The sequence below is a fragment of the Aptenodytes patagonicus genome, chromosome 1 (genome assembly GCF_965638725.1).
Source record: "Aptenodytes patagonicus chromosome 1, bAptPat1.pri.cur, whole genome shotgun sequence".
NCBI classification, from domain to species: Eukaryota; Metazoa; Chordata; class Aves; order Sphenisciformes; family Spheniscidae; genus Aptenodytes; species Aptenodytes patagonicus.
In genome coordinates, this window is record NC_134949.1 from 194,154,194 (window position 1) to 194,177,596 (window position 23,403).

The 23,403-nt window shown below is 39.7% G+C and overlaps 2 protein-coding genes across 4 annotated transcripts; one reads left to right on the plus strand and one right to left on the minus strand.

Moving 5' to 3' along the window:
- Positions 1-380: 380 nt before the first annotated feature.
- CCDC122 (coiled-coil domain containing 122) lies at positions 381-9,196 on the minus strand. Its single transcript, XM_076339925.1, has 4 exons — positions 9,083-9,196; positions 6,341-6,739; positions 5,061-5,177; positions 381-545 (listed from the first exon to the last, which is right to left on the minus strand). Exons 1-4 carry the CDS (start codon positions 9,194-9,196, stop codon positions 381-383), a joined length of 795 nt encoding a protein of 264 aa, XP_076196040.1.
- Positions 9,197-11,197: 2,001 nt separating this feature from the next.
- Positions 11,198-22,549, plus strand: LACC1 (laccase domain containing 1). Of its 3 annotated transcripts, none has more exons than XM_076363485.1 (6): positions 11,198-11,351; positions 15,556-16,151; positions 17,433-17,614; positions 18,084-18,249; positions 20,072-20,297; positions 20,799-22,549. In XM_076363485.1, the coding sequence occupies exons 2-6, from the start codon at positions 15,584-15,586 to the stop codon at positions 20,971-20,973; spliced, it is 1,317 nt and encodes a 438-aa protein (XP_076219600.1). In that variant the 5' UTR covers positions 11,198-11,351; positions 15,556-15,583; the 3' UTR covers positions 20,974-22,549. The 3 variants fall into 3 exon arrangements, with proteins under 3 accessions (XP_076219600.1, XP_076219592.1, XP_076219585.1); XM_076363477.1 differs by lacking the exon at positions 11,198-11,351 and adding an exon at positions 11,471-11,561; XM_076363470.1 differs by lacking the exon at positions 11,198-11,351 and adding an exon at positions 11,979-12,211.
- Positions 22,550-23,403: the final 854 nt, after the last annotated feature.

The window sequence follows — 23,403 nt, forward strand, 5'->3', positions numbered from 1 at the left end:
TCACTGTAGGAAAAACAATGTAGATCTCAAACTTCAGAGATCAATGAAATAAAAAGGAACTCCTCAAATCTTATTTGGTTGACTTCAAATGACTTTTTAGATAAAATTGGCACATGTTTTGAAAACACCTGGAAATGTTAATAACTTCCTTCCTGAACAGCCTCTGGCTACAGTAAAAAAAAGCAAAGTTATTCCAAAGCATTACAGATTGAGCACAGCCTAGTTTAGGCCACAGAATGAAAGGGAGAAAAACTTTAAAAAGAAAGAAGTCACTGAGCCCTGGCCCAGCTATCGGGCTATTTACTATTTGTTGCATTTCCAGAAAAAGCGCTCCTCTGTCTGGAAAAGATTACCCACATTGTAGCTTTGTTAGGTTTGTTTTATATGCTACTTTGTAACTCCACTACTCCAAGACACTTTCTTAGTTCTGCTGCCTTCTTCTCCAACTGCTGAACGTTCCAGTGCCATTGTCTTTTATTTGAATGGAGTTTGTTCAGTTGGCAATGCAAACGTTTTAGAATAGCATCGAATCTTTTATTCTGTACCTAATAAAAGAGAATAAAATTCACTTCAAAATTTCTTTCAAGTAAAACTATTTACAGAGGTGGGTTCAGCTCACCTAACTCTGTCTAAGTGAAGATTCTGACATTTGGCCAAGTCATTCCATGTTCACTTTATAGCTACTGAAGAGGCACAGACATCTAGGAAGCAATTCATCTGACTTATTTCAGATATCTGCTTTAGGACAATATGAATCATGCCTCTCTTTCCCACTAAGGGAAGGAAAAGCTCTGTCCCACTAAGAGCTTAAATGAGGAGTTCAGTGTGGCTATCTGCTCTGTAGATGTCTAAAATTTAACACAGTAAATCCCACCCAAAGAGTCAGCATCTCACAGCTGTGGCAACACTCTGTACATGGAAGATTTCAGGCTCCAGAGTGAGAGGTGAGAAAGGAAGAAATCTTCATTCTTTGACAAGTATGTTTGGGTATAAATTAGAATACAAATAAGGTAACCTAGATGGCTGTAGTAGCACCTTCGCTGTTGCACTGCACTTAAAAAGGTATGTTTTTCTTAGAAAGGCAATACTGTGACAATGCAGTACTGCATCAATTTTGCCCTCATTGCTACCTTACGTGAAGAATGGCTGCTGCAGACAACCCTCTGAAGATTTGCATTCTGATGTGTAAAAGCATGAAACATTCATTATAATAAAAATGGAAATAATGGGAATTCACGTAATGAAAATTTGGGCTTACTTACCCTAGTTTGAATGGCATATGAGTGGTAGTGTATAATTATTCTTGCATCTGCTTATTGAAACATTATTACACTGCATTTAACATACACATGATGGTATACAGCTGCATCAGCACTACAGCATTGCCAGTGACTTGCTGCCTAAATTCCATGTATAACTCCCTCCCTCCCTCCCTCACTAATGTTTTATAAATTACACTGCCTTCTTTTACTGTTGACGGGTTGTCCTTCTTCATGTTGCCTGGCTCTCCACTATAATCCTTCACAACTTTGCAAGGGATACTGTCAGATTCACTCATCTGAATGAGTGCTTGCAGGATCTGGATGTCACTAGGACTGTGTTGTATGACACTGAAACATCTGTGATCAGTATTATCTGCTTTTTTTTGAACTGTGTCTCTAGCATCATTATTGGGAACTGTCTGGCACATCTGCTGAGGCAGGGAGCACTAATACGCTTACTGGACAGAGGGGAGGGAGAACATTGCTCTTTTTACTGGGCCTTGTGTACATATAAGTTAACCATTAGAAAAAATGGTCTGGGCACTCGTGGAATCTCCACCACTGGGATCCTTCAAGGACAGGATAGACAAGCATCTGCCAAGAATAATATAGCCGCACACTGATGTGGGTGAAAGAGGGCAGCAGGGGAATAGACAGTCTTTTGAACTTTCTTTTTTATATTATTTTTACATAACAACCTTTTTTCTATTATTTGTGGATGTCTTGAGTTAGTCTTTATGACTGAAGCCTTGTCCCTATACAGGTAACCACCCTGATTTATTCTTGACATCCCTGTCCAAGGCTGGGAACAGGCTCTGCTCTTCAAGAGATGGGTGGTGGGGCTGGTGCTCAGGAAAGGGAGTGGGACAAGGTCTACAAGCTGCCTTAAAAGTCCATCAGAAGTACCCTGCCTGATGAGAAGCATCCCAGTTATGAATTAATTGTAGGGTTTATTAATTAGCAATGTCAGATCACCGACTTTCCTTGGAAAAAATGAAGCTTAGGCACAAATTTCCTCGCAGAAAGACATTTAGTCAATAATTTTTAACTGTCCGAAATTCAGCTGCTTTAGAAAGGCACTCTGAATTACATTCCTGCACTATGTGCTTAGTTGGGGAAATCTTTGTGGGGAACCAGAAATAATACTGAGGCAAAGTGGGAGCACCAGGGCTGTGAGAGTCAGTCCATTCTGTTTGAGTGCCAGCTTAGCCATTAACGAGGCTTCAACAGGAATTCTGTAGGCATTTAAGTATGGGGCTGTATAGGGGCAGACTTAGACAAGTGCTTAAAATCATTGCTGAATCAAGGCTCCAGAAGTCCTACAGCAACAGCAAACTCATTCATTAGATGCAATGACTTGCTTGTATCTGGAGGCTCAGAAACCGGGGAGCTCACATACTCTTTGCAAATTTATGAATCATAGAATCACAGAATGGTTTCGGTTGGAAGGGATCTTCAAAGATCATCTAGCCCAACCCCCTGTCACGGGTAGGGACATCTTTCACTAGATCAGGTTGCTCAAAGCCCCGTCCAACCTGGCCTTGAACATTTGCAATGATGACAACTTCTCTGGGCAACCTATTGAAGTGTCTCACCACCCTCATCGTAAAAAAAATCTTCCTTATGTCCAATCCAGACCTACCCTCTTTCAAACATTTAAAACCGTTGCCCCTTGTCCTGTCACTACAGGCCCTGGGAAAAAGTCTTTCTCTGTCTTTTGTACAAGCCCCCTTTATATATTCAAAAGCCGCAACAAGGTCTCCCCGAAGCCTTCTCTTCTCCAGGCTGAACAACCCCAACTCTCTGACTTTCTTCATAGGAGAGATGCTCCAGCCCTCTGACCATTTTCGTGGTCCTCCTCTGGACCTGGTCCATGTCTCTTGTGCTGGGGACTCCAGAGCTGGACGCAGTACTCCAGGTGGGGTCTCACAAGAGCGGAGTAGAGGGGGAGAATCACCTCCCTCAACCTGCTGGCCACGCTGCTTTGGATGCAGCCCAGGATACAGTTGGCTTTCTGGGCTGCAAGCACACATTGCCAGCTCATGTCCAGCTTTTCATCTACCAATATCCCCAAGTCCTTCTCTACAGGGCTGCTCTCAATCAATTAATCACCCAGTCTGTATTGATATTGGGGATTGCCCCAACCTAGATGCAGGACCTTGCACTTGGCCTTGTTGAACTTCATGAGGTTATAAGGAGGCCAGTTACTTTTGGCCCATGCAGTGCTAGAAGCTGAGAACCCATGCAATATGTAAAAGTCCTGTGACAAGCACTGAAGTCTTGAGGTGAGGTCAGTCTGCAGATTAAGACACCTTTAGAGGTGTATGTGTGACCTAGACGTCTACATTCCCGTTTTGATCAATAGAAATTTAGCCAATGCACACTCTAAAGTCTAGAAAGATCAGATTATACAGCTCACCCTACATATGGCCAGCTGAATTGATCTCTAGAATACATCAGCTGCACTGACTACACCTCCAGTGATGGGAACATGTCTGACTCCTGTGTAGTCACCTGCATTCAAACAACCACTTTTAGGTGTCGGCAGTCTGTAGCTGAATCCCACCACTGCAGCTCAATGGAACCTCATCCATGTGACTAGTATCTCACTTTATTCCCATGCTTGGCTTGCGTATTCTTTCCTGAGTTGTGCTGAAGACTGCTGGGTATTAATGTCTCTGCCTGCCCGCTCTCAGTTTTTATATTAAAAATCAGATTGTTTTCCGGAGAGCTCTTAATAGAAAATAATACCCTGAAAGATTCCATTTTTACACCTGCTTCCTTCTGAGACAAGAAGATCGTATAATCCAAACAACTGAAGAACAGGTTAACCTTCACTATTTAATTAAATTGATTTCGATAACAGAACAGAACATTATTTTTAGGCTGCCTAATTACACTTTGGGTTTAGAGAACCTTCTTAGGAGGATGTTGCCTTGATGATAAAGTATTTTCTCAGATGCTGAATGGCATAGACCTATTCTAAAGTGGCTGTGTTTCGCTTTTCAGTTTAAAAAATCTCTGTTGTTCCCTATCACATGAAAAATGATTCTTTTTTCCTCCTAGATTTTACAATGGGCAATAGAGCTAACCTTAGATCAGTTAATCTTTATATTATCAAGCTTTGCTCATTAAATTTTGTGGCATTTATTTGAACTAACAAGATAAATTACGTGACACTTCCAAACTAAAAACTATCTAGACATACAAAGTATTTTAGTAAGGAACAAAATGTAAAAATATAGTTCAATTATTTAAAAAGAGAAGCTTTTAACTATTTATCAGAATTTTATCTTGACAGCTAATTAGGAGCTGCTGTGTTATCCCTAATTTAATGTCAGCTCAAATTAGGGAGATTCATGGGAAGTCCATTTTCTTGGTGCAATTGATTCTCCCATTGATGAGTTATCAGGAACCATGAGACAAGTCATGAATAATCAAGTCAGCACTGAAATTTAAAGTAATTCAAAAGTGTTACAGAAATAAAAAAGCCTGCATTTTGCTTTACTACCATTCAGCAACCTCTTTCTTTTCAGGACATCATTCCAAAAGTTCACAGCTGAACTCCTTCTTAAAAGACTTAAGAAAAAATGTTCTTAACTTAAATTTTTCTCATGATAGCAATTGCATTCTGAATTTTAGAAAGACTATCAGTATCAAGAACTTAAAGTAGCATAGTTACTGTATATACTTGAATAATGTATGGCCAGCAATGGTGTATAAAGTACTTCAAACTTCATTTGCACTACCTATGTTCTGTCAGGAGAACTGTAATTATATTTTATTCAAATGACTCACCTCAATTTCTTTTCTAAGCTTAGCATGCATTTTTTTCTCTTCTTCCAGAAAATCTGATTTTTTATTGATGAACTCTTTCAATGTTGTGATTTCCCTTTTTAAAAGCGTAATTTCTTCCTGCAGATATGTCAAGATACAGAAACCGCCTCCTTAAAAAGTTGCACAGTACATCTATTAAACTTATTAAAAATGTCACATCTTAACAGTCTCACTTCATTAACAGAGATGAGATAAAGATCTACAATAAACAATTTCACATTAAAATAATAATAAAGTAATAATTTAAGAATTGTAATTAAAATAATTAAAATAATTTATAACATGGCTTTAGATACTTAAGAAGATACACTCTCAATCTGAAATATGCAAATAACTACAACAATACAGGAATTTAAACTCATTTTGGTGGTCTTAATTTTGTTTAAAATGTAATTTATTGCAAAATCAAAGAACATTTAATGCAATATTTGAGATAGATTTTTCGTTCTCATAGGGAAATACAATGTTAATGAGTCTTTATTTATCAGTATTTAAAGATTTGCTTGTACAACCAAATTTTCATCAATTTACGTGAATAGAGTAACACCAGATTTTCAATAACGCAAGTTGCATCAGAGTTGAAATCTGTGACCCCATTTCAATTTCATACTTGTGTTTGTTCATATATTGGTGAAGTTTTGTGGTGAAAAATTCTTACATGGTAGTTTTTAATAAGTACTGCAATTAGGGTCAAGTAAAAACAACAGTGTTAGACTAGAATACCAAAACAAATATATTTTTCCTCTCTCCTTCTTTCTATCACCGTCTCATCAAATCTACCTCCTGTTGGCAAACAGCTCAACTGTAGTTTGTTACCTGACAGCAAAGTTAAAAGAATACCGTGCTCTTACATGAAAAATGTAACAATATGGCAATGTTGCACAGAATTCTGAAAAGTGTCTGTGTAAGTTTATCCAACAACACAAAGAAGCCCACAAATAGTTTGGCAATGATATAGTTTAATTTACAGCTCTGTAATTTTTTTCATAGCTGAGTTCATTCAATCACATAGAATGAACCTGACTTTTACAATAATATGCAGATAACAATGGATGATGATTTTTTTTACTGCATACTGAAGTCAAAATTTCTTCAATTAATGTAGAATTATAAATTATCTATATTCCCCATAGTCTGTTGCTCATGAACTGTAAACATATTAGGCAAAATAATCATATTAGCTGAACTATGTCAAAATTATTTCACACAAAAGGAAAAGAATCAAAGAGGAAATATAGTACCTGCACTTGTTTTACAACAGATCCTTGTGGATTCTGGAGATCACGCATTAACTCCTCTTTCTTTGCCTTTAATTCTTTAACAACAGCTTTCTTTTTAGCAAGCTGAATCATAACTGGCATTTTACTTTCCGTCTCCCAAAAGAGATGTTTATGAGCCTTTATTTTTTCCCGATATTCATTATTTCTTGCAAATGTCATCTCAAACTCTTCTTGTACTGTTTCTGCATCATGCCTCAGCTTTAAATTTTCAGAATATAGGGCTCTGACTTGGGCCTCCAGATTTTCACAGTGATATTTTGTCACTTCTATGGCATCATCTTGCAGATATATTTCCCTTTCTGTCATCTTCGTTTCTAACAGAATAGAATCCATCTCTTTTTCTAGTTGCTGAAACTTTGCCTGTAAAATATTTCAGTGTTCACTTAAGAACATTTTTGAGAGGATATTAGGTATCTAGTTAAACACTGTAATTTATATTTATTCAACAGAGTCTTCTTTTTCACTTGTTTAATGTGGCTTGAATGGAAGGTAATTAGAGTTCCATTTCCTAAAATCATCACCTTAGAGGCACAATGCAAGAATACTATCTTAGACTTCTCCCCTTAGACTGAGTCTAAAATATGAAATAAAGTATCCTTGAAATTACCTTAAATTCCTCGTATTTGCAAGATACATAGGACGTGGCAGATCAAACCCAATCCTAATGTTTGTTTACAGCTGAAATCTGGTTAAGTCCTAATCAGACTAAAAATAACTAATGATGCCAAAAATCACTTACAAACCCACACAAACACACAGATGGGTGTTTGAGGTGATGGAGCTTAACTAGCCTGTCTGACGTTTTTAATCCCGCCTTCATCACAGTAGTATTTGAGAGTAGGATTAATCCCAGCTATTTTTAACCCCCTAAGAAATACGCATCTAGTCCTAAAAAGGCCTCTACATCTTCTCACTGATGAGAAGTGAAGAACTCCAGGGAGTAGTACTTCAACACATCATAAGAAATTGTGGAATCATAGAATCGTTTAGGTTGGAAAAGACCTTTGAGGTCATCGAGTCCAACCGTAAACCTAACACTGCCAAGTCCACCACTAAGCCATGTCCCTAAGCACCACATCTACATGTAAATCTAAGATGGGAGGGCTGAATTGCTGCCTCAGAAATGTTTCTCTCTCTCTGATGACTACCGAGGGAGCCTAGATGACTAATACAGGCTTAACGTCTGACTTGTAGGTGATGTAAGCTATGATGAATCCCACCCAACGTAACAGCCAACAGTAGTGCATTAAGTGAGAGAATTAGCATCGTGATTTATGTCACCTATTATCTTTTCCCTAATGGAAGCATCACGAGTGCTATGAAATCTCTTACTCAATGTCTTGAACAGATTAAGACATTATTAACTGTTAAGAACAAAGTTTCTGCCTAACTTTTAATTTGGAAATCTTGGGCTATGGTTTTAGCAGGATTTGTAGCACTGCCAGCCACCATTTACTGAGGACAGGAAAGTAAAAGATCTTAATGGCAAAGATCTTCAATTTTGGAAAGGAAATTACTGTTTTCCATGTCTTCTGTGACATGCACACATGGGAATAGACGTAAAGATGAAAAAGCAGTTCTGCATTCTGACTTTAAGTTCCAAATTATTTAACTTTGCTGTTCTGCTAACATTAATGTTTGTATGGAATTTCCTAGGGTTTGGGCTTTTTTTAAAGGAAAAGGAAAAGGTGTGGAAGAGGAAGAAAACAAATGAGCTAACTTAATTACCTAGGGCTCTAAAGTTCCGTGGGTTTTTTTGAAAACAGGTACCCTTGTTTAAGTTGTTTGATCACAAATTAATTGTTGCAGCATCATCATACTAAATTATGGGATGGTATATAATTAGGAGAAAGCTTCTTGCAAGGTGTGGCCAGTCAATTGACATTCCTAAGCAATAAAAGTTTTCACTGCTCCTTCAGAGAAGTTATCTTTGTACAAAATTTTAAACCCCAATTATTCCAGTTGCAGGGCTATTCACACGTTATAATTGGAACTCTACTATTTCTGTTTGCATTCTCCCATGCTCAGAAACGGCTGAATGCTATTGTGTCTTTCCTCTGACTTAAATGTAAGCCTCTCAATAGAAATTTGATCTCAAAGGTTAAATAATAATTGAAATCTTAATAATTTGTGTGAGATATTAGAACAGAAATGATTACATAGTCTTCAGGAAAACTACATGTATCCAGTGTTCTACAAAATACTACTAAATAAAACCAGTATTTAATGACTATTTAGGACACCCACTTCAAACACACAGAAAAAAGTATTTTGTATGAAAAAGATGCTACAAAAAAATGAGAGTCTGGTGAAATTCTGCCCAAAAGGATGCTTTTAAAATATGTTTTTTCCATTAATTTCTCAGGAAATCACTATGAAAAATTCAAAGAGCTCTAACTTTTGCTATCTCAGTGTTTTTTGGGGTTTCTTTTGTTTTGGTGTCTTCCAAATAAAAAATAAAAGCTTCTGCTATAACCTGCTCTAATGAAGTCTTAGCTATGTTGCAGCCTTACAAATAACAATACACATACATAGTTTTGGCTAAGCCTAAATGTCACAGACAGGAATAGAACAGCTACCTTACACTTAAATGCAAACACCCAGAAAAAATGAAGTACCATCAGCTTCTCTTGTTCATAGGAATACTTCCTCACCTAATGAAAAAATTAAACGAATTAAACTACTCCAAGCAAGGCTTATTACCTGCAATTGGAAAAGAACTGTTTTGCTTTTTTCTATCTCTGATGCTTGTGAATGCTGCTGCTCTGCAACCTGTTTTACAACTTCAATTAGTGATGGAGAATTTTGTTTGGCCATTTTAGGCAAAAGTGCAGAACTATAAGGACATAAAAAAGAATTGAATTCTTTTATCACCATCCTATTTAATTCCTAACTGTTAATGAAAGAGAACAGTATTAAGGCCTTTCCTACGGCATCCCAGATCATTCCATTATTTCATTCGGTTCATTTTTTATTTACAGGAACAGGTTACTGATGGGTGGATGCTCAAAGAAAATGATCGAGAATTAGAACACTTTCATGCAGAGTTTTATAAAATAAAGTATTGCAGTGTTCTTCTGGCTTCTCCACAGGTCAGATCCTCAGTTTGTGAATACAGTCATAGCTCTTAAAATCATTTTAAGAGCATCTTAAATGCATGAGAGCATGCTCTCATATTTAGCCCGAGTATTTACGTTATTGCAGTTACCATACTGCAACTGCCTGCTATATTAACTATTAAACTATCCTTAATGTAAGATAAACAATGTTGAGAAAGCTGCCACACTGAAAGTCACAAACTAGTATCACTGTAAAGATCCCCTCCACAGTGATTAGAAAATATTTCGTACTATTTTTGTATCACTTCGGATAGAGTAAGTTAATGAAGAACATCTGTATTGTTACATAAAGTGACACTGAACTCTCAAGAAAATGCAATGAGTCTGGCACAAGTGCATCTTCAGGCCCAACATATTAAGTGGCACTCAGATGATCCACGAACCGTGCCTGGAGCTTGGTAGTCTTGACGAGGAAACCGCACCTATCATTTTCTGTTTAGGGCTGTTGCAACGGTTGTGCTGGCACCCCTCACTTCTCCCCTCCATCCCGCTCAAGCACTCCACGCACCCCAACACGAAGCAGGCCTGCCCCTGCGGCACACAGTCCCAAACCCTCCAAAGGCACTGAAACGCGAACAGAGCAGAGCCAGGCGCCCTAGCACGACGAGGCCACCGCCCTCCACCACCAACCCCGCCGCCACTGGGCGAGGAGGGCGAGCAGCGCCGGCCACCCCCTCACGCAGTCGCACCGCCTCAGGGGGGGGTGACTACAACGGCCGCCCCTTCCCGCCCCTTCCCGCCCAAACCGCGGCGCGAGCGGCGGCCGCCAAGGGCCAGGGAGCGTCGGCCAAGGGCCAGCCCGCGGCGCGGCGTGCGGGGCTTAGGGAGCGTCGGAGAACTTCAGCGAGGGAAGGCGAGCGGCGGAGGCGGCGTGAGGGGAGCGCGGCCGTTCGCGACGGCTAAGGGGCACAGAGAGCGGGGAGAGGGGCGGGGAGGGGAGGCTGTCCCCGGCAGGAGACGGAGGAAAAACGGAGGGAACAACTCATCCTGTCAGGAGTGGGTGGGTGCTTCGCGGTGGGTCCCATAGTCGTAGTGTGGCCTGGCTCGCCCTGTGGCTGAGACAATTTTGCTTGGCTTTTGTTCGCTTCCAAGTTCCCCGAGTTACCTAATTCATTGTATTAAACAGCATTTTCTGTCATAATTTGTTAGTGTTTGATATACGCTGCAGAGAACCTAAGTTTTGCTGAGCACCATTGGGTTACGAGGAAGAAGTAACGTGGCCCAGTTTCTCCTGCTCTACGCTGTGCCCTGTTTTATAGCCGTGGACTTGTCTCGTGCCCACTCGTATTCCACCAAACTCCAGGTTAAGGAATTTTAACCCTAAATCCCACAATTTTTATAATTTACTTGCTCATCTCTGCATACAATCTGTTTATTTCATCCCTTTTTTTGAAATGGCAGGAGCTGAATATAATACTTCAGCTGGAAACATAATACCAATTTGTCATTTTTCAATATTGTTTTGTATCCTGGATATTTTCTGACCTTCTCCTTATCCTTTCTCAGCATTCTGCACCAAAAATAACCCCAGTAATTATTTTTTCTTAGTCTGGTTGAAGAAAAGAAAATGGTTGTGTTGGTCTCTCTCCATCAAGTCCCCCTGTTAATTTTTAATGATCTAGTTCAGACACATTTGACAGTGGGGTGGAAAGCCTCAGAGATAGCTGATTTCTGCAAACTTCATGAAAATAGGTGTCTGAGTTGGGAAGGACAAGATACCCGCATCAGTTCCCTTTGGGAGGGAGAGCCAGGAGGATTCAGCTCTCCTCCCTCTGCCCCACATATGCTGGAAGGAAAAGCAGGAGGGGAAATGGTGGGGGACTCCCAAGGTGCGTTCTGGACCTGGCAGAAATGTAGGTTTACTGGGGGTGAAGGGAAGGGAGGAACAGGGGACATAGGACACCGATTCACAGGAAATTTGATTTTATTAATTCCTCTGTTCATGAAAAAAATACCTTTTTTTTTTTCTTGTCCTTTAGTTGTCATATCCTTAACTGTCATGACTGATTTTAGCACAGTTGAGAAAACGTATTTATCATCATATGATTCTTGGACAAACCTTGGTACAAATCCCTAATTCCTTCACTTGCCTTTTGACCTTTGCATTTTCCTGTCAAAACATTCAGACTTTTTTACAGAGCTCTGCGAAATTTCTGACTGCTCCGAGGAGAAATCGGCATCCTCATGTGGCGTCTCATAACCTCTCTATCTGGGTCCTTCTGAATATACTTTTTCTTGACTGACTGCCAAATTCTTCACTGGAACAGGCAGTTACAGCTCAGAAAAGGAAACTCTTTCAGTCTGCACAAGTTTCCCTTAAACTTCCTTGTGTTCTTGTTCTGTTTTGCTATGCTGTACATTTCTGAATCTGTTTGAGGTTGTGCAAAGCTGATGCATTAGGACGTATGATTACAGCCGCAAGTTACATGACAGGGTTAATGCTGCTTCCGGGTTTAATGCTACCCAGGCACTTAATTATGTTGGTGCCTTTCGGTACAGTTTGTTATTTCCTGTGGATACTGACAGCAACAAAGCAGGGTCTCATCATAACGAAGAAATACAGGTTCCCACTCCAATCTTAACTAGAATAGGAATTTCCATCTTGTACAAATCAACTGCAAGACTGACAGTGAGAAGCGATATATATAAATCTGGTAATGTGTGTTTATATCAGATGATATCTTTCGAGAGTTTAAAAGGATTCTCTACCTGTGTAAGTAAATCCCTGTGTTTTAAACTTTGTTTATGAAAACTGCATGTAGTTCAATATTTTCATTGTAAGTGCTGATTTCTGTTTCTTCAACCTTGCCTAAATACCCCTAGGTTAAGAGAGGCAGAATGTTTTATTTTAATCCTGTTTAAGAGGTTTTTACATATTTCTTTTTTTTTCCCCACTTTTTGTCTTCGCTGTTGTTGAAATTTTATTACAGATGTGCTCTTATCCCTGTTCATTTAGGCTGCTTTAATGACCTGTTTTCTTTCTCTGGGCATCTCTCTCTGGCAGATGTTAAATATTTCTTGCCTTTTTATTTTTCCCAAAACGATGTCAGTTTTCTGAGTTTTTCTAAGAAGATAAGGTGACCAGTAGGATTCAAAGGTGCAGGAAATTGCCAGCAATCTTGTCATGACCAACAGTGAGCTGTTAGAATTAGATTTCTGGGGTTTTTGAAAATTGCTTTTTGGATCTTTTTTCTACCTTGAGCTATCTCTTCTCTGCAGCCTGGTTTTATTTCCTTCATTGTTTCTTTTCTGTATTCACTTTGCCTTTCTCCTTTTCACTCTTGTTAACCTCCTCACCTCTCCTTTCTTCTCGTTGTCTATCATTTTCTTTGATTTTCTTTTTCTTGATGTCTGTGCAAGAGAATCTTTTTACCCTCCAAATGTTTGTACTGACAGAGTTTCAGAGAGTGAACGAAACAGCTAATGGGTGGCCTTGGCTTCAAGGTTGTGCAAGTATTTGCCCTGCATTGTGTACTGAAATGAACAACTCCTTAATAAATGCACTTGTTCTTTCCTGATGCGGTTACATGCAGTGAGACTTTCTGTGGAACACTGGGTCTGTACAGCATGTTACTTAAAACCTGAGTAACCATGAATGAATTTCTCATAAGCTAAAACATTGCTGTGCTTGGCAAGCCTGTATTTTGAGAAGGGTTTTGTTTGGGGGACTTAGAAAGCAGTAAAAAAATTTTACTATGACTGTAAGCAAATTTACTTCTGACACCAGTGACCTCAGTAGGACTCTGTGGTGCAAAACTGGAAGGATACCAGGGTGAATCAGCCCCATTGTTTCTTTGTGTATATCCCAATAATTGTTCCTGTGGACTTTTTGCAATACACACACAACAATAACAATGCAGGCAATTACCTCTCCCTCCACAAACACTTTACTTCTACCCTTTCTTTGGTGGTATTCTTCTGGGGAAGTAAGAGGACAGCAATGAACTCTACTTACCTTCCACTACTAACATATCTGAAGTGCAGGAATAATCTGTTTTTCCACTACACCCCTCTGTTGTACTGTCTTTGCTGGGGCTGTTTGCTGTACCTGGATTGGGATCATGTCGTATTCTTACAGGCCTCCCACAGAGAGTGTCAGGGTAGGGAAGGAAATACGCTGATTTCCCAAGTCATGGTCTTTGACATGAGTCTGTTTCAACACTGTTTCCTCAGCAAGCTGTTTTCTCTGAAATCTGTTATCAGCTGTGTGTAAATAATACTTTGAGCAAAATCAAGAGTCATAAATTCCTTGGCAGATGCTTTTATCTGCTGTCATGTTTTGATACTTTTAGTTCACCTGTTTTGATAGTCACTAATTAACCTTTGTAAGCATTCAACTCGCAGAAAGGAAAACATCGTTTTCGGTCAGGATTATTTTTCTTCCAATCTGGAGGAAAGAACAATGAAGAAAATACAGAATGTTTTCTGTAAAACCTACTCCAAATAAACGATCCATTAAAACCAGAAAGGTCTTTGACCTCTCATTTGAGTGTAGAAACTCTGGGAATCCATTGTCAACCATGAAATGCCAAGGAGGACACCAAGTCCGCCATAGCAGTAGGCCGCAAGTGCACACAGAAGCAGTATTTTTGCAGGATAATGAAGTGGTGTGAAGCCAGAGCATGCATGCAGTTACAGGAGAACGAGGGCTTGGGGCAGGAAAATAGTGCCAGGCGTTATCTGATACAGATAGTTCTGGTAGCAGAGCATTGATTTCAAAGACTTAAAAGATTCTCAAGTCCTTTATTCCTGCAAAGATATTATTTTTCCCGCAAAAAAATTAATATTCATGCACAATTTGTTACTGTGCAAAACAACAGTGGTGTTAAGGAATACTCTAAATGATTATGGGGTCTTACAACTGATGATAAAGCTGCATGTATTCCTCCTAGATCAAGAACCGTGTTTAGTCATGAAATCTGAATAGCCGTCTGTTCAAGGTTCCCAAAGCAAAGGGATCTAGTCTTGTTCTAGACCTCTGGAGGCTTGCACTGGAAACGGAAAAATTATCACAGACAGAGAAAAGAAAATAAGACACTTCCTAGAGGATATGTAAAATAGGCTCCTATAGCAACAGAGAGAGGAAGAGACAATGATGGAGAAGTTTCCACAGGTAGGCAGCCTAGCTGGGCTTGCATCAACAAAGTCTAGAAAAGGAAAAAAAACCCCAAAACCCACCAAAACTGGAATTACACCATAGGCCACAAGACAAGCTGTGAACTACAGGATGATTTTGGATAAGCTTAACATGTCTTGATACCAGAGCAGAGCGCAGCTACCATAGTGAAAAAACTGAGGCAGGAAGTTGTGCACGGTATTATATTATTTTCATTTAGTTCTGTGTGCTTCCTGTGTTACTAGGTAAAGTTTCAGTAACCTGTGCTGAGTTCCTGTGCGTGTTGAAAAGAAGAACTGTACCGATCATGTGCCCCTCCACACAGAAGTCAGAAATTAGAAAGTCAGTACTTTTGGTAACGCAAAAGGAAGAAGTGCAAAAAGTCTTGTGAAGGCCTGTGGGAAAGGTGTCATTGTGCTCAACCCTGCTGCCAGGAGGGGTAGCAAACATGAGCCCCACCTCAATAAGAAGTGTGTAAAATGCCTCCAAAAAAATTGTTACAGAAAATCCTCCAGTCCCAGCAAGCTGAGGGACCTCTGTATGTGGTTCCACCGCCTCATGGGAGCTGGAGAAGGGCCCAACAGTCAGAGGTCAAGAAGATCCATTAGGCTAATGTGGGTTAATTGATTCAATAAATCTAATGTTACGTACTAACCTTTTATCATCCCTGACCTGGGAAAAACCTGAGGTAGGCAGGGTGATAGGGGAATACCTAAATACTTAAATAAATACATGATAATTCCCATTTCCGCTACTTTTCTTCTGATGCAATTTCTTCTGATGCAGTGAGGAAATCCTAAGATGGTAATTACTGCTATGCCACCTTCTCTACACAGTATCACTGAATGCATTGCCTTAATAACATAATTCTGTGTTTGGACTAATGATGCCGTCTTGCCTTTTTGTTTGTTTTTCATGTTTTGGTACTGACTACGTGGCAGTTGTAGGAATCTTTAAATATCCTGGAACATGGTGGAAGCAGTACTGTTAGATCTGTTCAGCCTACCAGCCAACTTGCAGAGCAACATCCAAGGTTTACTACGTAACACGCTGGAAACTATTGAAAAATGCTCTTCCATCCCTGCTCCATTTGTTTATGTCATGTGTTGCCAGAAGCAGGGGAGTGAAAGGAACAGTAAACAAGAGTCCTTGCTTCCAGCTCTGAGAGAGGTTCAGAGTCTGAAGAAAAGACTGGAGGTGGTACGTGCTCTGACCACAGCTGCTGCTTTGTACACCATCAAACAAAGACTGGATGAAAAAGACCTAAGCATCATTAAAGTTATTCTCCCTACCTTAAGAAAAGACTTAATGAAAGTATATATAGACCATCTCTTTACAGCAGTCTACCAGTTTGAATTCGAGGATTTACAGGTGGCATCTGATTGTGAAAACCTACAGATGGCTGAACCTCGAAGTGAAGAGCAAACACTTCCTACACAGGACGTGGCATTCATCCGAAGTGAGATTCAGCTGTACTTGGAAAGCCTGCCGAGCCTGAAAGGGGAGCTCACCATCCTCAGGTCTTCCCTGATCCCAGGTAAAGAGAACCCCAGCTAATAGATTTTACAGAGACTGTTCCCAAGCATCCTTCTCCAAGGGAATTGCCAAATGGGTAAGATTTGGAAATGTCTTCAGGTGGCAAATAACTCTATCTGATGTTGCAATAGAGTATCATGTCTATAAGAGGGGGAAGTGTCAATAGAGATACAGCAAAAGACTGGCAAGTCTGTTCCAGGCATGGGGCATGATCAGAGGAAAGACAGGCCCAGGTTTAGTGAGAGCATTACTGCAGACAGTGAAATCTCCTCCCCTCTGTGTGGGAATTACACACTTTGAGAGTTACCATCATCTTCTGGAAAGGCAGGACAGGAGTTTCTCCTGGTCTGCAGCCTCACACATGCCTGGTTAATCAGACTGATGTCTCAATGACCCTGCCATGGCGTGACCCGGTTTACTACAGCATGTCTCTCAAGCGGTGTGATCATGGGGTCTCATGATTCAGAGGATTCAGGGGAAAGCTGAGAGGTTTGCTACTGCAAAAATTTGGAACTGTCTTTCCCTAAAAATATGTCTAAAATGATCCAGAGCCTGAAAGGAACATGAGTTCCTTAGAGCCATCTTTGCCTTTGTTGTGCTCCAGGTTTTTGACTGACTTTGAAAGGATCACACTACGTAAAAGAGATTTTGAATCTCAACTCTGATTATGTCACTAAGCTTGCCAGCTATTAAGACAGCAAAAATACCAGTTGTGGGACTATCTTTCTGTGTCCAACTTTGCCACACAGACCCCCTCCCTCCCGTTGCCCCCAAAAGCAGTGATTGCATTTGGTGCATGAGGCCACGATAAATGATCCACACCATAAAAACAGAGGATTTTTCAATAACGCTAGAAATTCTCAGTGCTTTCAGTGCACTTTAGAAAGATGTTTGAGATTCTGTGAAGTCTTGAGGACTAGTACTTCACTTGCCAAAAAAGCTTGGGACATGCCACCTTAGAACATTTGTTTAAAAATCTACTCTCAATTTCCTCAGTGAGTTACCTCTTCTCTAGGGTTTGCACTACAACTCTGCAAAAAGTTAGGCTAAATCTGCCAGGATTCCTTCTTGCTCAAACCCCTCTACCTTGGCCTCAGAGGATTATAATTATGAGCAAGAAGGAGACTTAGCATCCTTAAATTTAAATGCCACAGCTAAATACGATGTAAAACGATACTCAGCTTGATTGGCTGATTCCAGGTCTCTTCAGTATAAAACCATGTTATATCTGGTCTGGTCCTGTGTTGAAAGCAATTGTTTGTTTTCTTTTTTGCCTTGCCAGATGATATCTTCCTACATGGCTTCACCACTAGGACAGGTGGCATCTCCTACATACCAACTCTAAGCTCCTGCAATCTCTTCAGCAGTTCCAAGCGGAGGGACCCACAAGTTGTTGTTAAAGAAAATCTCCGCAGACTAGCTAATGCTGCAGGATTTAACCCAGAGACTTTTCACAGAGTCAAGGTATCTTATCCAGCAATGGATTTATGTACTTCCTTTGTGTATCACTGGCTGAAACTGTAGGCATTATTCTTATCTTTCTCAGCAAGAACTTGTGAGAAGCAGGACAATTAAAACATTGATACTGGCAGTTTATCTGGGAATAGCCATCCAAACTATCAGCCATTTGGCACTATATGGAGAAGAAGCACTGTTTCTTCCAAGTATATTCTAACATTTAACTTACCACAGAGTAGAATAATCAGATAAATGATCAGAGCAGTTTCCCTTAAAAGAAAAATACACCACCACTTCGATGGTGGCTTTCTACTGATATATCTGCAAGGCATTTGAACAAGGGAGTGCCTGATTTCCATGCATAAGCAGTTGGTGCAGAAGAGTGTTTCATGCCAAAGAAAAATCCTTGCATTAGTCAGAACTGGTTTTTTTTTGCTGCCACATCACTGTCCGTATTCTGGTTTTGTCTTGACAGATTGATCATGCTAATGCTGTGTGTATTATGGGAAAGACAGAGCCTGACAGCTATGATGGAATAGTTACGAATCAGAAAGGTGTTACGATAGCAGCTCCAGGGGCTGATTGCATACCTGTGCTGTTTGCTGATCCTGTCAGAAAAGCCTGCGGTGCTGCTCATTCTGGTAAGAATTTTAAATCACGGAGATCAAAATAACTAGGAGACCACTGGAAAGGGAGTTTTGGACTAAGGATTACAAATTAGCAACCAAAGGAGCACTGAGTGAGAATGAATAAATGCAAGATCACATAACAATATAGACCCTGACCTGTTAAGTTTGTATCCTGTCAAAACAAGATTAGTCTTGAGACTAGTTTGTTTCCCAAGCTATGTATTTTTTTTTAATTTTGTAACTGTAATGGTTATTATTTATGTATTTATACATTTATTTTTCTGATCTGGTAGCCAAAACCAAATAATTTTTTTTTATGCTCTGTCTAACTTCATATTTAAAAAATGGCTACAAAGCCAATGCCCCCAAAAATCATTTTGGATCAGAAGAAATATTTGTCTGACTCAAACCAAATGAGAATAAAACTGAAAGGGGTTATGTCTGACTTCAGAAGATGTCCCAACTGTTAGGCTAGAATATGTATCCTGTGGTGAGATTTTCCTGCTGGGGATGTTTCATTTTATAAAAAAGTCTGTATTTATGAGGTCAAGGAGAATGCACAGCTGAGAGTTTCTCCTCAGCTTTGATGCTAGTACACCCCTTGATGTGATAGGAAGCTTCACCTCTGCCTAGGACTTGTGAATACCAGCTAATTCATACAATTCTTCATGCATTCAATAAATAAGCCAAAATAAATTCAAATTTGTGAGTCATCATAAGATGATCAAAACTTTGACTTTCCTTCAATAAAGGTGTTGTATGTCCCCCCACCCCATGCCTAGCAAGCTTAGGTTAGAGAAAGTGAGAGGAATGAGAATTGTGGCATGCCTGTCTGGGAGGAGAGGGGAATGTGGCGGGTTTTAACAGGGAGAAGGGATGGAGGGAATTTTATCTAGACTTGAAAGTTTTGAGAGTTTTACATTGTAAGTGTTCAAACCTAATTATTGTAAAATATTTAAATCTGTAGTTGCTCCTTTTTCTGCTACCTCTTCATTTATCTAGTCCCTGACACACCACACTGTTTCCCCAACCCACACCACTGCCTTCTCCAACCATACCTCCTGCTCTAGCCTGAACAGCCCTACCTTCCATCTCCCAAGTTTTGGCCTTCATTCCCACATCACAGTCATTGCCAGGCTTCCAATTATCTTTTCCTAAATCCTTTCCTTCCTGTCCAACCCCACCTCAGTTCAGTTTAACTTGAACACGTTGCTATGTATATAAATAAGGACAATTAGGTATAAGGTCATCTCAGTCTTTGGATGTAGAAAAGCAGAGGAAAAGTTATTAGCATATCCTATCCTTTGGTATGATGCACTTCCTGTGCAATGCAAAGACTTCCTGGGACTCAAACTGAGATATGAGAACTCAAAGCTTGGCTTTCTTCTGTCTATTCCAAACAATGCCTCTAGCTTGAGCCTTTTTTTTTTTCTAAAATAACAGTAAAAACATTTTCAGCATACTACAGAAACACACTTCTGACTGTAACATATTTCTGCTGTCATATTCCCATTTAAACATTTCAAGCACAGAGGAGCTGTAAGGTATGCTCTAATTGCCCAAACCAGGACACTGGGAAAAAGGAATTCTGAATTCCTAATCTAAACTCTTCTCTCTAGTTTCCATCTCCACAAAATGATGATATCAGCAAACTGACAGTTGTTAATGTGTTGTTTTTTTTAAAAAAACAATTATTTATTATTAGATATAATGATTTATTTTTAGATATAAGTATCTATTAATTTGTACCTTTAATAATAGCATATATTTTAGCTACTCTAAAATTAAAGAGTCGATTTATGCAATTTTTTTTTCAACCTCTCATTTCTTACAGGATGGAAAGGCACATTGTTAGGAGTTTCTATGGCCACAGTAAATGCTATGGTATCTGAATATGGCTGTAATGTGAAAGACATCCTTGTGGTGCTGGGCCCATCTGTAGGACCTTGCTGCTACAAACTTCCTCACGAATCAGCTAAAGAATTTCACAGAATTGATCCAAAATGTGTGAGACTATTTGACTCTGCAAGTCCTTATATCGATATTAGAAGAGCAACACGGTAAGCCTACTGAGTGCATTTCCATGATGTACACTTTTTTTTTTTTGTGCTGAGTAGACTCAGCACAAAAGAGCAAAAGGCTAATTCCACATTAGTTATTAATAATTATATTGATATTTTATTATCCAGCATTATTATGGTGAGGGTCCTCACCACCTTGAAGTACTCTCCAGTACTTTGCAGATCAACAAATGATACCTTTGAATGAATGATATCTGCTCACCTTTGCTGGGTTTCAATTATTATTTTACTGTTATACTTTTAATTCATGGATTATAGACAAATGTTCAAATTAAATGTGGTTTTATTTGCTGCAGAAAAGCAATTATTTTAGTCTAATAGTGGAAAAAATTAAAAAAAGGAAAGCAAATAAAAGTCCCAACCATGATATTGGCACAGTTTGTTCAATTGGCACTTGAGGTGCTGTCTGAATGATAGTGTCTTAAGGAATGTGACGATGTACAAAAAATATTGTTCTCTTTTTCTCTTTCTTTCTTTAAGGATTCTTCTTGAGAGCGGTGGGATTCTTCCTGAGAACATCCAAGATGATTCTGTCACAGACCAGAACCAAAATATCACTTTCTGTACTGCATGCCACCCTGATAAATTTTACTCTCACTTTCGTGATGGCACTAACTTTGGGACACAGATTGGCTTCATATCAATCAAAGACTGAGATAGTATCTCTTACTCTCGAATAGTATTTAGACAATAAGTCTCGTGCATTGCCTGGCATCCTGCTCTCCTCGTAGAAGTTCCTCCTCGTTCCTTTCACAGACTTGCAATAGGGAATTCATGGGTCTTGAGATTCTCTTGCTTCTTCCCTTCCCTGCCATTCTGAGGCAAGAAGAAATGTGTAGTGTGTGGGGCAATAATTCTGGTGTGGGACAGGGTCTAAAGGAAACAAGGACAACCCACACCCAGTGACAAAGCCCTTCTGCGAGACCAGATGCAAGCTCCCATTGTCTTGCCTTCTTGACCAAATATATCGCAGAAACCTCACTGTCTTAAGGAGGTGAAAGCACAAAAAACCAAAGTGTTCATTAGTTTCTGGATGCAACTTCTGAATGAAGTTAAGTATGACATTACTGATATAGGAAGGGAAGCCTGTATTGCATGTTAACTGAGAACACCCAACCTTGGTAGTTTCAGCTGACAGTTAGCCTTATGGAAGTATGTGCCTAGGATTGTTTTTCTTCTTTGGATTAGTGTAAAGAAGAGCTCCAAAACACTTACAGGGCTTTTCCTATGGAAAATAACTTGAAAGTGAGAAGCAAGCAAGCTCCTCTGGAGCAGACATTGAAAATATATGAACCCTCACCATTCTGTATTTTTTGATTGTAGAAAAAGTAGGACTAAGACTCTTAATATGATATGACATGTATGTTAATATTTCCTTAGGATTTTTTTCTTTAAACTATTGGTGCTCTGCTAATGTCCATTGAGACAGTCTCAACAGTCCCCAGTTATTTAATCAATGTCTAAAAAGGGGAGTGAATTTAGCCTCAGTTAATTTAGCATCAGTTAATTTTACTGACTGATAGTTTACTTATCTGTCTTGTTAAGCAAATTCTAAGCGTGCAATGTTTTCTTTTGGCTGTATAAAATTTGCCTCTAGACATTGCAATAGCCATGATAGTTCCTGACACACAGACAGTGAGAGCTTCCTAATAGTTCCATCCAACAGTCAAGTCTAAAACTATGCTGACTGTAACTTGCAGAGTTGCCAAGCACAAGCTTTGGGACAACTGTCCACATGACATATTTTCTATTTTGAATTCAACGATCTTTACCAATTCTAGAGCTTTGTGTCCACTAGAGGTCAGTGCTCGCTCACGCTGCACTGCCATCCCTGGCTGCCCTGTATATATGGGTGTTCAAACCATGCATTTTGCAAAGCACTGTACAGCATATGCTGCTACTTTTGCCTGTATAATAATCTGCCAAGTTATTCTGGTATCTGTGCTTGAAGAGTAATCTATTTTTCATTTTGTTGGGCTGTGATTCAGAGCTGACCAAATTAGAACTTTCCTTGTCCTCTGGGAGAACAGAATTTTTTTTAAAAAAATTCTTTTACCTCTGAATGGTATTTCTCAGGGAAGAGCCTGGTTCTGAGTATGTTACTCTCTGACTGTAACCATCTACCAAAAAAATACTTCTTCCAACTCTCCTACTTCTTCTTTAGAAATATTGTTCCTCTTCTGCTGTAGCACTGCAGTCCTTGACAATAAAAATTCTTACTTTTTCAGTTACCTTTTAAAAACCTCACCGTTGCTTTCATCATTCTTGGTTTCTTTTGTAACTTCACTGTGGTGATGTTAACAGCTGGGTTCAAATGAGGTTCAGGTTCCAACAGGGGCAACACTCGCACTCCTCAACTTAATGCTGCCAAGCATATTACTGCACACTACCTGGTGGTGTGTATGGTATGTGTATGTGTATTATTGACTTACTCCAAATGAAGGATAATATAATTATATGGACACTGACAGGCTTATCTTGCTGCACTAGGTAAAAAAACCCAACAACCTACCTTCACCTTTTAGTTCTGTCCCTTTGCCCTGGCATATAAGTGTGAACCACTTTATGGGCACTGATTGACGTAGCAGTGAAGCGAGTAAGGTGTCTTTCCTTCTGCTGTGGGGGCAGTAGCACCACGCAGTCTTCAGTCCCTGCGCCTGACGCTCAGCCAAAGCTTGTCTGTCAGTGCCCTTCACTTAACCCTCTTCCCTTGTGGATTAAGAGCATGTTGTCAATAGCAGCTGAGTTACTCGGTTTTGCAAGGTACTGCGTGACAGCTGAAGCATCATAGGTGCCCATGTGCCTGCTGTAAGCCCATCTCACCACAACGATGGTTTTAAACTAAAGCATTTAACTTTGCAATAAGTAGAAAGACCTTGCAGTCATGCTACTTACTGCAGTTCAAATGCTCAACAGTATATTAAGTAACAGTAGCGCGATACTGATAGTAAGTCCTGGCTTGTTCATACCTGCTCAAGAATGACAGCAGAGACTTTCTGTTTAGAAAAATACCATTTACAGGTCACGGTAGGATGGTGCAAGCTGGAGAGCATGTCAGAATGAGCAGAAACACCAAAGGCTTTAT